The sequence below is a fragment of the Acyrthosiphon pisum genome, chromosome A1 (genome assembly GCF_005508785.2).
Source record: "Acyrthosiphon pisum isolate AL4f chromosome A1, pea_aphid_22Mar2018_4r6ur, whole genome shotgun sequence".
Lineage (NCBI taxonomy): Eukaryota > Metazoa > Arthropoda > Insecta > Hemiptera > Aphididae > Acyrthosiphon > Acyrthosiphon pisum.
Genome location: NC_042494.1, coordinates 109,038,920 through 109,053,414, shown reverse-complemented (window position 1 = coordinate 109,053,414; position 14,495 = coordinate 109,038,920). Strand labels below are relative to the sequence as shown.

At 28.9% G+C, this 14,495-nt stretch overlaps 2 protein-coding genes across 2 annotated transcripts; one reads left to right on the top strand and one right to left on the bottom strand.

Moving 5' to 3' along the window:
* Nucleotides 1-769: 769 nt before the first annotated feature.
* On the bottom strand, nt 770-8,918 carry LOC100165167 (ankyrin repeat domain-containing protein 13C). Its single transcript, XM_001950507.5, has 10 exons — nt 8,574-8,918; nt 8,427-8,468; nt 8,188-8,292; nt 2,900-3,031; nt 2,597-2,814; nt 2,394-2,525; nt 1,975-2,142; nt 1,750-1,899; nt 1,544-1,673; nt 770-1,433 (listed from the first exon to the last, which is right to left on the bottom strand). Exons 1-10 carry the CDS (start codon nt 8,686-8,688, stop codon nt 1,300-1,302), a joined length of 1,326 nt encoding a protein of 441 aa, XP_001950542.1. The 5' UTR covers nt 8,689-8,918; the 3' UTR covers nt 770-1,299.
* LOC103309673 (distal membrane-arm assembly complex protein 2) lies at nt 5,823-7,127 on the top strand. Its single transcript, XM_008185729.2, has one exon. The coding sequence runs from the start codon at nt 6,182-6,184 to the stop codon at nt 7,028-7,030; it is 849 nt and encodes a 282-aa protein (XP_008183951.1). The 5' UTR covers nt 5,823-6,181; the 3' UTR covers nt 7,031-7,127.
* Nucleotides 8,919-14,495: the final 5,577 nt, after the last annotated feature.

Genomic DNA, 14,495 nt, shown 5'->3' with positions numbered 1-14,495 from the left:
TTTTATACTCAAAAACAAAAGATGTGTCATTTATAAATTGAAAAATAATTATAAGTAGCACAATAAGCGCCAATATATTTGTATAATTATTTCATATCTGGTAAATTCTTATATGAATATACTGAGAAAATTTTAATTGTACACTTATTTATTTTTGAATTTCATTCAAAACACATAATTGATTTTCAAGAACATGGGATATGCGTAAAAACACATATTATCATATAAATCAGACACAAAATGATATTTAAAACCAAATATTTTATTTAACATAAAAACCAATTAATATTTGTTATTTCAACGTGTACAATATCTTGTACATATACTATTGCTCAAATAAAAATGTTTATTATAGGTATTCAATTTTATTTTTCAAAATAAACTTGAGGTAACATTTACAATTTACAGAAATGTTTCAACAAAACAAAATATTAATAATAACAACTAATACTAAGAGAAAAAAACACCCCTTTTTTTAAAATACACAATTATTATAATATGGTGCTACTAAAAATAATAATAATAAATAAATAAAAACTATAAGTATACAATGTTGAGATAGGGGAATAATATTCTAAATAACATACATAATTTAGATAATAACAATTATCTAATTTAATTAAATACACCAGTATTATGTATTTATGTATACAGCAAAGCTATACAAAAAAAAAAAAACAATTTTTTTAAGTGTGGACAAAATAATTTTTAAGTCCCCCACGGCCCCTCCTTTCAAAACAAAACAAAATATTAAATACTGTAGTTGCAATTCGGAAGGATAAAAAAAATACTTTTCAGAGGTAGTTAAATACAAACCCTAAATGCATAACGTAATTACGAAAACAAAATAACAAAAATATAGTAATATAATTTGAAATTGCTGGACAAATAAATAAATCAAATAAGTTAACTTATTTTGTAACACATTCATAAGAAATATTACAATTTACAAAACTCTGTGCAACAAATAAATAAGTAAAATTAAATAATGTTTTACAAAGAAATCTTGAGAAGTAAAAATAAATAAATAAATAATAATAATAATAGTAGTCACTAATTTCCAAGTATTTTCTCTTGAGAATTGTAGTAGGTAAAAGTTACATACAGCAATGGATACAGTTGTGCCATGTGTATATCATAACAATATATTACATTGATCAGATGATGTGTAGTAAGTTGATCAATAAATTGTCACCAGGCCTTAGTGATTCTGTACAGTTAGGAGGAAACTATTATACAATTTGATGGCAACTTCAAATAGTTCTGGATCTATGATAACGTTGTGGAACTCAAAAATCGTCATAAATCTGGAAACCGTGATGGATCTTCCACATAATTTGCTGGTACTTCAAAAAGATTAGAATCTATATCATCTCGAAACTCAAAGGCCTGGAACGTGATCTTAGCAGACACTGTTGGCAGTATTGGAATATCTATATGAATAAATTAAAATTTAATTTCTAAAATGTATAAGGGTCTAGGAAACACATTGTTTTACACATTTTGTTCAATAATAAATTTAAAACCCACTGTCACAACATACCTAATTTGACTGGAAACCCTGGTGGTAATTTTAAATTCACAAAGTCACGTAGTTTAGCAAAATGTTTAAATGGAGCAGTAACCTCAAGTACATCCATTAGCATAGCAACAGATAGAGGGAAATCCATACTCTAAAAAATAAAAAATTATCATTCTATAACAGTTCATTGATAAAACAAAATTTGTTAAAAAAAAAATATATATTGCCATAGCAACTGTTGCTTTAAATCCTCTTGTTGTGTTTTTAAAAACCATTTCTCTCGCTAGAGCTGGATGTTGTCCTGCTGGAGATGTAAAATACTCTTTCCATGTGCACATTGCAGGCATGGGAGGAAGGAGTGATTCTCGTCTTACAGGCTTAAAAATTACAATAATTATGGAATAACTCACCACTTGGATAGTCAAAAATACTTTGAATATTAAGTTACTTACTTCCCCGTTGCAATCAATACTAATAGCACATCCTCCTTTAGTTAAACTCTCAATTATTGCTTTATTTTTTTGTAGATCTTCTTCGGATAAGTGTTCCCTTCGTTTTTTCTGTTCTAATGTTAATCCATTTATATGATAAAAATCAGCATTGAAATCTCCAATGGTTTCCTGGATTTACAATTTTTAATTATTAAAGCTACAATTTAATAAAGTCAATAAACATGGTGAAATGATGTACCTACATTGAGTTAACAATAAATACTTTTTTCTTTTACTCTACAATAGATAATTATACATCAGCATTTAGCTTATTACATATTAAGATAAAATTCAATATTTATTTACAACAAAATAGTTTTACTAATGTTTTTTAGTTGAATTAATTAAAATGAAAAAATTGTTATAATATACATTCATACTTTTCTGTCTTGTCGAAATATCCATCCTGATTGAGCTCGTGAAAATGTAATTGATTTCGTAGACATTTGTGCAGTAACTATATCAGTACTCATCATTAAATCAACTTCATCTTCAATTTCTGATTCAGTTTCCTTTAAAATTTAGAACTATAATAGTATTTTTCATAATCGATAAAATTGTATACAAATATTAATTTTCTTACTAAATATCTGACTCTTTGATAAACACCAGCTTTATTGTCCATGACAATAAGAGAATGTGGAGGTTTAGCATCACCATCAAACAAAAATGTGATTTCCCCACGTTCCCATTTCATATCATTCATAGCAAAATCTACTAATGTTGTATCCAATCTAAAAGATGTGCCTCTTTTATGAATCTGACAAAGATCCGAGGGTAGAACTCGAGAAACTAATGGCACTATAAGAATTATGAATGTTTGTCAATGAATATAACTATTTTAAGACATTCAAATCAAAGTTAAGTAAAAATAATTAATATTCACCCCAACTTTGAAAGTCCCATTTTATTTGCATATAGAAATCTCCAACTTGTTTCAATGCAGACACTAAACTAGGTCGCCTTTCTTCAATCTGTTCTCTTGCTTGGTGTTTCATTTTTTTCAATAACGATATAACTATAAATCAAAATTGAAAAAGTTTAAAATATCTTTTAGAACCCATATACACATTTATTTACAAATAATATTATAATAATATAATCAATAATTTGTTTTAATTACAGTTTCTCGCAAGAAATGTTTTATTTTAAATTTTTTTTCTGGGGAGACTATTTTCATTATGTTCTAGAAAAGATATTTATAGAATTATTTTACATAGAGAGGTTTAAAGACAGATTTGATTTTATAGTTTTTGTAATTTGAATTATTTATCAAATAACCATCATATATTTATAAATATTAAGTAAATATTTCATATTTCATAAATAGGTACTAAATAATATACAATAAGTCAATATAATAATATCTTTCTAATTTATCTTAGTTAATGCATATACAGATTTTTAAATTTGATCAATAACAACCTTGAAAATAGTTCAAACAAAATTGCAATAGCTTGGTACTTTTATTTTTTGTAATAAATGACTCGTGACAAGTAAAACTAATAAACGGTAATTTGTTGTACCTTGTAAGTTATAACTATTCATAATATTTGCAGCAAGTTTTTAACCATGTTTAATGAATAAATATTAAACAAGCTATAATATTTAATTCTTCAAATGATTTAAATGAATACCAGAAAAAAGGTTTCTGTAAAAAGACTGGATAAAAAGTCACTTTGAGTCTGAAAAAAATACTATTCATAATATTAATTTAGTGCATTGTTATATTGATAAGCAAAAATACAATATAATATACAATAATAATTTAACGAATACAGTGGCGTGCTCAGGGGGAGGAGGTTAGGGGTTATATCTCCCCCCCCCCTATTGTCTTTTTTGGGACCTACAGAAAACCACTTATTAGTTATTACAGCTGTTTAGAGTCATTAATTTTTTATTAATTATTAATTTTATTCGTTGAGTCAACAAGCTTGAAATTTAATACGAGGCTCTTAATATTATATTCTTACAATAGCAGTTGAAAAATATATAAATACAGTCACAATTTTTTTTTATAAGCATTTAGTTCGAATTTTGACCAATTACGAAAAAATCACGAAAATGTGCAAATTATTTTGAGTTAGAAATTCATAAAAAATTTTATTTTTAAATCTAACTATCTATGATTTGATAATTTAATACAAGATTCCTCATAAGTTTGTCCAACCTTTATCAAAAAAAAAAAATTTTACCGGAAAGTCAAATAAAATTTTGATGAGCGTTTAAAGTTCAAATTTTAACATTTGATTGGATATTCACTCGATTTCTCATATAGCGATTTTCTTATATTGTATTTTTTTTTTTATATAATATATAACAATTAACAATACATTTTTATTTACTTGGTCAAAAAGCATGAAAATATAATACACGGCCCCTAATATGTTTTTACAATAGCAGTTGAAAAATATTAAAAGCACATATGCACAATTTTTTTTATAAATATTTAAAGTTTTAATTTCGACAAAATTTATCAAACTTAAAATGCTAGTAAGTGGATGTCACTCGCTGCTGTATAGTAGGTTACAAGTGGGTCAATGTATAATGGATTGTATTAAACTTTAATTCAATGATATATGATAATTTGTATCCAGGATAAAAAAAAATAAAAAACATTGTAATATACCATTACCTTCTAAAATTATTTAGTAGTTAAAAAGTAGGTCAGCGCATTTCGATGGCGGATGTTTGTCCATCGTCCCTTCGATAGTGTAATTTCACTGTATTCGATTTGAATGCAATGATTGCATTCGATAAAAACGATTCTGAGCGGACAAGGGAATCTTTTTTATTTATTTTTATTCGTTTCTATGGTGATAAACGAAGCGTTTGAAAATAGCTCAAAATGGCTAAAATTTTCCGAATTTTAAACTGTAAGGAACAAAATCCAAAATACAAGAAAAAAGATATCTTGTCATTTTTCATTTGAAGCAATATTTCTTGTATAAAACGTCGTCCGTAATTATTTAATATTATAAAATCGTGAAATCGTACGTTTTTTCTCCTTTATTTAACCGCATTCATTTCGAGTAGCGTTTCGAAAAATCGAAAAATCTCTCTTAAGTACCAGCTCAAGAACATTACCTTTCAGAAAAGATGCTATACTTGATACTTTTGAGCAAGTTTAGAGGGAGAAAAAGTGTTAACAGAATAAAAAAGAAAAAGAAATAAACATTATTGTAAAACCAATAAATTCCTCGCTTCGGTCAGAATCTAAAATGTACCTGTATATATATTAATAACAACAATATAAATATAATAATGTACAGTATCTTAGGCTGCCAAACCGTCTCCGCTCAGAATTGTTTTTTGCACCCATAATATATATCATTGAATCTAAATTTACAGTCATCCACTTGTAGCCTACTGTACAGCAAACTGCAGAGCGACTTCCACTTATCTGCTTTCTTTTGCTTATTTAAAAAAAAAAACGGTTTCCCCCCATTTAAAAATTCTGGGCACGCCACTATAAAGGTAGTACATTTTTAAATAATTTAAATACAATTTAAGACTTTTTGAGCGACTATCATGGACCATTAAAATAATTTTTAAATTTTCTTAATATTTCGTGGGGGGGGGGGGGGGTGCAGCCCCTCAACCCCTCCCTTGAATACGTCACTGTCATCTATGATAAATATAGGTCATGAGTGTATTTAGTTTAGCCACATTTGACAACTCATAGATTACTCTAAGATTTCCATTGGAAATTTTCCAACGTTAATAGTACATAATATTACGAATTTTATTCTGGTAACACTGGTAGTATATTATCAATGTTATCAGCGGACAGTTTTTTTACTGACATCATTATTATAGTATCATTCATTATAATATGATCTAAGGTTTTTTAATTGTAACTTGTGAAAATGTAAGATACCTAAATCACATCATACCTATTCATATATTGTTGTAATTTTTAATTAGCAATTATTGCAGTATTTCACATTCACTCTCACATCTCCGACTTTGGAATTAACTTTGTACTACTTTTAAGTTAAATTATTCAATTTACTAAATACTAATTTTTTTTCTAAATGTGAACATTTAAATGCGGTATTAAGTATGTATCTCTATCCATAAACATTTATACTTAGCATAATATTATAGTTGAGTTTATGCATACAAAAAACCAGCTGTCTAAAATTGTAATAATTCTAATTTCAAAATGAACTGTCTACGAAAGATAATACCACAATGCTCTAAACAAGCCTTTCCAGGGAAAAGGTTCTATTCAAATTCAAAAGATTTATCGAAAGACGAGAACAGGATTTTGTACGAAAAACTTTTAGATAAAAACTATAATAGTGAAAAACATACGGAAGCAAGCTCTTTTGCGAAATGGTTAACACCTCATTATAAATTTGGACCTCCGCGTATCATGAATTATGATTGGTCAATAAAAAGCATTCATTCTTGGTATAAACGTAAAAGAATTGAATTTCACAAGTACAATCAACGTTATATTACTGAACGAGTAAAATCACTTGGAAGCGATATAGCTGTAGCACATTTTATTGTTTATCGAGGCGGTGCTATCAGATTTCGAGGGCAAGAGGACTTTATCAGATGGAATAATAAAAAAGAAGAGTACCATATAAATTTACCACTAACTTACGACCCAAATTATTTTGTTGAAGCTATTGATGCGCCAGACCTGATGTTTTATTATGAAGGATTAGAAAACTTTAAAAATCTATTTAAATTGAAATGGCTATGTTTAAGAAATAATCCAGTTCTGGACAATTGGTGCCTGGATTATATAGGGCATGCAATACCTAATTTGGAATATTTGGATATTTCTAATTGTCCTCAAATAACAGCAGGTGGTATAGCTGGTCTTCAAAAGCTAACTCAACTTAAAACATTAGTGATAAATAGCAATAATATAGAAATCCAAATGGCATGCTTTGCATTGGAAGATATAATTCCTGGGTTATTTGTTTTAATTCAGGAAAGCAAAGATGTTAGACTACAAACAAAAATTAAAAATCTAGATGTTAATGAAGTACAGTAAAAATAATTGCATTGTTTAAAATAGTAAACTAGTTATTTTTATTGTTAATAATAACGCTCTAGCTTTAGCTTGATATAATAAAAAATACATAATATTATTTATTATTGTTTGTATCTTAATCTGTTCTTATTTTTATTCAAACTAAGTTTATTATACATGTTTATAAAAATAATAATTTACAAAACTCACATTTTACTTATTTTAGGATAATACTCAATGGGACATAAAAACAAAAAGTATTGGCAAAGTTTGTTAAATTATTCGTGGGCGGAATTGTACACTACTAAAGAGAAGTTTGCTAATGCTTAAAATAGTTAATAAGAACATTTAAAGTGTTTAAATTATAAGATGTAATGGTAAAATTTAAATATGAAGTAACATACATAAAGTTATACCAGGTTCTTGTATTTTATTTTATTTTTTTTAAATTTAATTTCATATAATATATATATATATAATACTGGGCCCCACTGAAATTACTTGTTTGGGGGGCCAAATGTATTGAAAAATTCAGTTGTTTTTTTACTAAATGTGCATAAATATATTTGTAGCTTTTTAAGTAAACAGTAAATAATGTATAGTTTTGTCCATTTAGTTGAACATAATTGAAATGAATGTTTAAATACTAATGAACATTAGTTCATCAAGAAATAATTGTGGTAAAATAAATACCAAGCTCAATCAGTTATTTAAATTATTACTTAATACTAAATTGTACTATCATAACTTGAATTGTGATGAAAGTTTGTATTCATATTTATTCTACCTTCTACATAACTTGGAGTTGGAAAAGATTATGTTATTTAATATTTATCAAATGAGTTAGTTTGAAAAAAAAATCATTGAAGAGATTATCAACATTTAAACAGAAGTTAATTATAAAGATTAATAATTGCATTTAAATTCAATGATTTAATTTCAATAATAAACTAATAACAATTTTATTTTTTATATTTTGTTCATCTATCAACTAATATGCAATACCTATATAATAATGTTCACACTGAAATTATAATATTAGGTACCTAGCTATGTTAGGTTACTCAAATACAATGACATAGGTACCTAGTTTTATATAAATTAGTTATTCTCAAGTTGACAAAAATATCTATCATTGATGAAGTAAATATTTTAATTCAAGCAATAAATTAACTTACTAGTAAGACGATCTCCATAGCTAATCGCTTCAGACAATGGGGTCCATCCATTTAAGTTTTTTACTTTAACTGGTGCATTGTGAGCGAGCAACAATTGTACTATATCTGAAATTTATTTCAGATGAGTAAACAGTATTATTAATATTGTGTATTTGAGCAACAGGCGGTCATGAGATACTATCGATAGGTGTATCATCGATAATATCTCGTTGTCATCTCATTGCCAACAACAAACCTACCTTTACGACCTAGCATGATAGCCAGGTGCAGTGCCGTATTACCTGCAACAGACAAATATAATGTTGAATCAAAATATTCTGTGGTCATGTAGCATGCGAGACCATAACTAATAATTCATTTTGGTTAATAGCGCGACGCCACCGTACCGTGTTTGTCTTTTCTCGATAGATCTTCAGTCCTCATCATCCGTGCGAACTTTTGTACATCACCCTCGAACACGCATTCGTGCAGAGGATACGACAAGTGCTGTTCTTCCGCCATACCACAGCCGCCGCTCTTCAGATTGTCGTAGTCCACTTATTTTTAATTATCCGAGCATAGTGTTTCATATTATTATTATTTTGTTATTTTGTTGCTGTCTATCGTCATATTCGTCTACATTATAATATTAATTGACAATTTATTATTGCGAGTTCACCGTTTGTACGGTGTAAAAAAAATTATTATCAATGTTATTCCAACGTCCGAAGCAGTGATAACAAAATCACAGAATAAATAATTTATTCTGTGACAAAAATATGTAGACGATGCACGGCTGATAAGAGCGAAGCCACTACATGTGATAACGTTCAGTTTTATATTTTTGTTGATTTGACAATTATTTAGTAAGTTGTTGAGGTCATCTAGGTACACTCAGTGTGAGGGCCAAAATCCGATCCTCGTGCGCGTCTGTGCGCATGGCGGAACAGCGCACAACTTACTGTATAGTCGGCCATGATTCATGACGCATCACTCAGTCATCCCTCAGTCATCATTTATCAGACAGTCTGACGCTTTAAACTTTAATGCGGGGGTCTAAGGGTATTCATTTCTTCAACATTTTTAAAAAATACCCACTTTTTTTGTGGGTACATATACATGCTATATGTACTTAAAATGAGTTCGCGGGTCCCAAATAAAAGACAGGGTGGGCCGTGAGTGGAAGTCGGACCCTTGGTTTAATATGTTGATAAATTTGACGCTATCGGGGCAATATATATGATGCCGCTCTTCATTACTCTCTTACCTATCACAAAATACTAAATTATTGATAATCCACGCACGCTCTTACAAATGCATATTTATTAAATATTTATATTTTTAGCAATCATGGTTGAGAACTTTTTTTTTAGAAATATTGTTGCTTCTTAATAATTTCTTTATACATTATAAAGCGGTTCTGTCTTAAAATTTAACGAAGTATTTAAAAAATAATTTGTATAATAATATATTGATATGCCGTTAATGCCGTATTATTGTATTATATAATCCAATGCTGGAATTGGGAAAACATTTTAAGAGCGGGGATGCAAAAGTGTAAAAAATATGTGCGTACCTGAATATTGAAATATCTTATTGGTTTGGATATAATAAGAAGGGGTACGCACAAATATTTTCTACAAAGAAAGGCGACTCCGACCCCCCGTGACCCTCTCAATTCAAGCACTGATTATGTAGGTATATTATAATATATAAACGTACCTAATACCTTTATACAAACTTGAAACTACAGCTGATGTAACAATAATATACTATATTGATACATTGAGTATATATTATACTATTATAGATCTTTTGCTGCAAAAAACTGCAAAAAGGAGAGTAAATTGTAGTGCCTAAAACCTAGGCAAAACTCTACGCATTTTTATTAATTGCGCACCAAATTATATGTGATGTATATATATTACATACTTTGTATAATAATTTATGTAAATTAATATTAGATTTTATAAGGCAAAAAATTAATTTTAAGTACTATCAAATTTCTGGTCAGGTGGCACTGCTGGGAGCCTTCCTATTAATGTTATTTTATGTCTAATGTTCTTATGTCACCACGCTTGTTATACCTTGTTTCGTATAGATTGTAAATATACTTTTTAAAATAAAAAATGAAAAATAAAAATAAAGTACTATTATAATATAGTACAATATGAGGTTTTACGTACTAGGAAAAATTGCATTTTTGTTAATTAATATCATACAAACACGTAAACTGTCATGAAATAATAATAATTACGGATTCCGTTCTTTGAGTTTTTACTAACAAAGACACAAAGTAATAATTTACAATTTTATTATTATTATTATTATTATATTAAACATTAATACATAACTAAAAATTAAAACATAATCATAGGCGCAAATAGACAAATTATTTTGGGGGGGACTAAAGCCCCTCCTATAATATTTTCTAAAAATTATATATGCTCAGTACTAATTAATGACTTTTGAACTGGGGGGACTTGGCAGAAATGTGGAGGGACTAAGTCCCCCCAAGCCCTCACCTATTTGCGCCAATGAACATGATACACGCATTCAGAAGTTCACAGAATTGGACAGTTAAATATAAGAGGTATAGAGATGTAATTTATTTATTGTAACAATAATCAGACCAAATGTTGTCCGTCAAGGAAACTGTCCAAATGTTTTGGAATAAGTTCTTCGTAAATTAAAAAGGCAATGAGTTACTTAAGATTTACGTATATGTACTGTATGTATTGGCTTTACTCGATTGCGGCTCGTGGCTTGGACGACAAGCGATCGCACCCTTTACTAAAATGAAAGAAAAGAAGAATTTTTATAAAAATTTCAATTTTTGAATAATTGTTTATTTATGATACATTTTGTCGTGAACAACATGAATTGTTTCTCTCAGAAACTATATATAGGAGCGTATCCGGTACTCATGCAAACATGTAGAATGTGGACCAAAATTATCGTCGTCCGAGCTGCTCTGAATACACCCTACATTATAAATTTATAAGCGAAGAACGAAGGCACATTAATTGTGTGCGCGTGCCGTGTGTGTATACATGATCTTATAATATACGCGTTTTGGATGGATAAAGCACTGTCTGACCATAATATGGTAAAATATTAGTATACCTAGTAGGTAATTTATTTTTTAAATCAACTACATATAGGTACGTGCGTCGTTGTCGGTTGCTATTGTCGATTAGTATTTTTAAACATTTTAATATATTAATTTTCTATCAATATTCCTATTCAAGTATAATAGTATAGATAGTATAATAGTAATATAGTACAATCATCATACATCTTATAGTCCGCGCAACGAAAACTGGCCGGTGACCCCCGTGACCCGCCCGCCTGCCAGACATCCCGCCTGTCCTACCCGCCTAACCCGCCCGCCCGGAAATGGCCGCTAGAGTCGCGACGGTCACCGGACAGTTTTCGTTGCGCGGACATTCTTATAACATAATATTATCTAAAGATATTTTTTTTTTACTGTGGCCACTTTGATAAATATCATTTAAAGCTTAAAAGTAATATTATATTTTGTGTTATATATTTTAATTTGCTATAGGTACCGACTAGAGATATCATATTAAAGTCACACCCTTACCAAATACCAACAGCAACCATGATCCGTCACTGGGTCTATTACTTTATTACAGTAATCAACCAATATTGTAATCATGTTTTTAAAACTTATTTATATTTTTTCATATTTTAAAATTATGTTATTATTGTATTTTTTTAAAATTTTTTTCTGATTACAAGTAAAATATTAATTGTTATATACTAATATGAATGTGAATGTACGAAGTTATTTTTATCAATACAAAATGATCGGACTGTTAACATTTGTATTATTAAAAATATTAATGATATATCCCCCATGGGTAGTTGTTACGTTATATAGATCTTGCCATCTGGGCATATCATGTTAAGAGCCACAAGTCGTCATAACTTATAACTATAGTAATAAATCTGGACAGGATATATTATGAGGCTTGTTGTTTGGGGAGGTAACGAAACCATTTCCTGACTGTTAACTGATACGGATATGAAGTTTCTTCATTGTCAAAACGAAAATGTATTATCAAGGGTGCCAGAAACACTTAACCGTTGAAAAATTGGTTAGTACTAGGAGCAAACACTTAAGTTAACAGTAAACAGTAAACAGTTTTGACATAAAATTATTGCCAAAATAATTTTTAGTTCGTATGCTCTGAGACCTAGGTACCTCCGTAAAAACGCTCTTAGGGCCAGTTGCACCGTCTACGGTTAAACTTCGATTAAGCTTAATCACCTGATAACAGATATCTAACCGGGCAAATTCGGCCGATTAAACTCCGGTTAACTTTAATCAGAGACGGTGCAACTGGCCCTTATAGTTGTTTAAATTATGATGACACGGCGTCTTATATAGGCAATTTAGCTACACGCCTGTCGATGTTCCATTTATTGGTTATGTATTTATTTTATTGGTTCAATAATTAATGTTCCTACATTTTTTGACATTATAGGCAGGGTCGCATTAAGGGGGGGGGGCTGGGTACAACTGCCGCGGGCGCCAAAATTTTGTGGCCAGAAATATGTTTACTTGTGAATTATTAAAATTGTATAATTTTAATTATTTTTATAACAGTATTATATATAATATAGTAAATATATTAGTATATTAATAATAATATTATGCTGTTTGACATTTTTTTAATTAATATTAATATTTGCATAGTTTTATATAATATTATTTTATTTATTCATGAAATACCTACAACCTACTTAAATATTGCGATTAGAAACAATTTTATACTTATGGAAGAGCTTTGGGCAATTCCGTTATTCAGGTCATATAAGCCAGTCATGTAAGGATGAATGTTGTCCATCAACAACAACTTCAAATGTTCGGTCAATTAGGAAATTATGTATGAAATATAAAATGTTACCTTTAACGCCCCAGTCTAGTAAGATTGAAATAATTCGGTATCTCCATTCATATCGTACGCTTTTTGTATATCGAAGCTCACCAGTCCCATGTATTGTTTGCATGCAATTGTTTCACATATTTCTGTATCAATAAATGACTTATCTAAACTTATACCCACCCCTGGAAAAATTACAATATATGCGGATGACAGCAATATTTTTTATCAATACAAATGTATTGACACTTTAGGAAAAGAATTACAGAAATACACCAACTCCTTAAACGATTGGAGCAAAAATACAGGGTTCAAATTTTCACCTGAAAAATCCCAGTTCATAATATTTTCACACAAAAAATTAAAAAAAAACCAACTATAAAATAGACAACAAAATAATTCCTTACACAAAACACTTAAAAATATTAGGTCTTACCTTCGACGAAAAACTAACCTGGACCACACACATAAAAAAGCTAAAAGACAAAGCCAAAAAAAGACTGAACATTATCAAAGTACTTTCAGGCACGAAATGGGGAGCCGACTCTAAAATCCTAATAAACATTTACAATTCACTAATCAGATCAATTTTGGATTACGGATCTCCCTTATATATGACATCGAGAAACTCAGTACTGACAATGCTTGAAGTCAGTGGTGGCTCGAGAGGATTTTTGTGAGACAATTGTCTCACAGCTAAAAGGGGTGGTGGGTGGGTACTGGGTAGGTACCTATAGTGGATAGTCAGTTCTGAAAAATATTGAGTGACACAACGTATCAAATAAATAAATAAATAAACTATTTATAAGTTTTTAATTGAAAGGGTGCTCGCCAGCTTATGGTAATCGGTAAAAAAGACCAAGGAAAAAAAGAACAATTTTTAAAATATATTATATATTAGTTGATAATCATAAAAAAAAAAAAGTTATTGATATCAAATTATTATCATTTAACAAAATTAAATATTAATGATATTGTGTCGTGCGTGCTACAGCAGTTAAGAAATTTTCAAATTATAATATAAATATTAAAAAATAAGGTATAATTAAATATTTGAGTAAATAAATAATTGATTTTGTTTGTATGATTTTTTGGCATAAATCTGGTTTAGCAACTTATCGACTTTTCAAATTTTTTTTTCCAACGTGTATTTTACGGGTTCTTTGTAGAATGTAAAAAAAAAAAAAGCCCGGGAGAAACTTTCGTTTTAGACGTTATTGATAAGAAACTTCAATAACTATATATTTTCGTTACGCGTATTTTTAAAAAAAAAAAATACTTAGAAATTAGAACTGAATATTATTAATTTTTTTTCATAATGTGTGGTATAAACGGTGATTTCCAAATTGTTTGAATTTTTTTGCGGAAACTATTATTTTGGGAAGTTTAAACCATCCAAAGTTTGCTATTTTACAT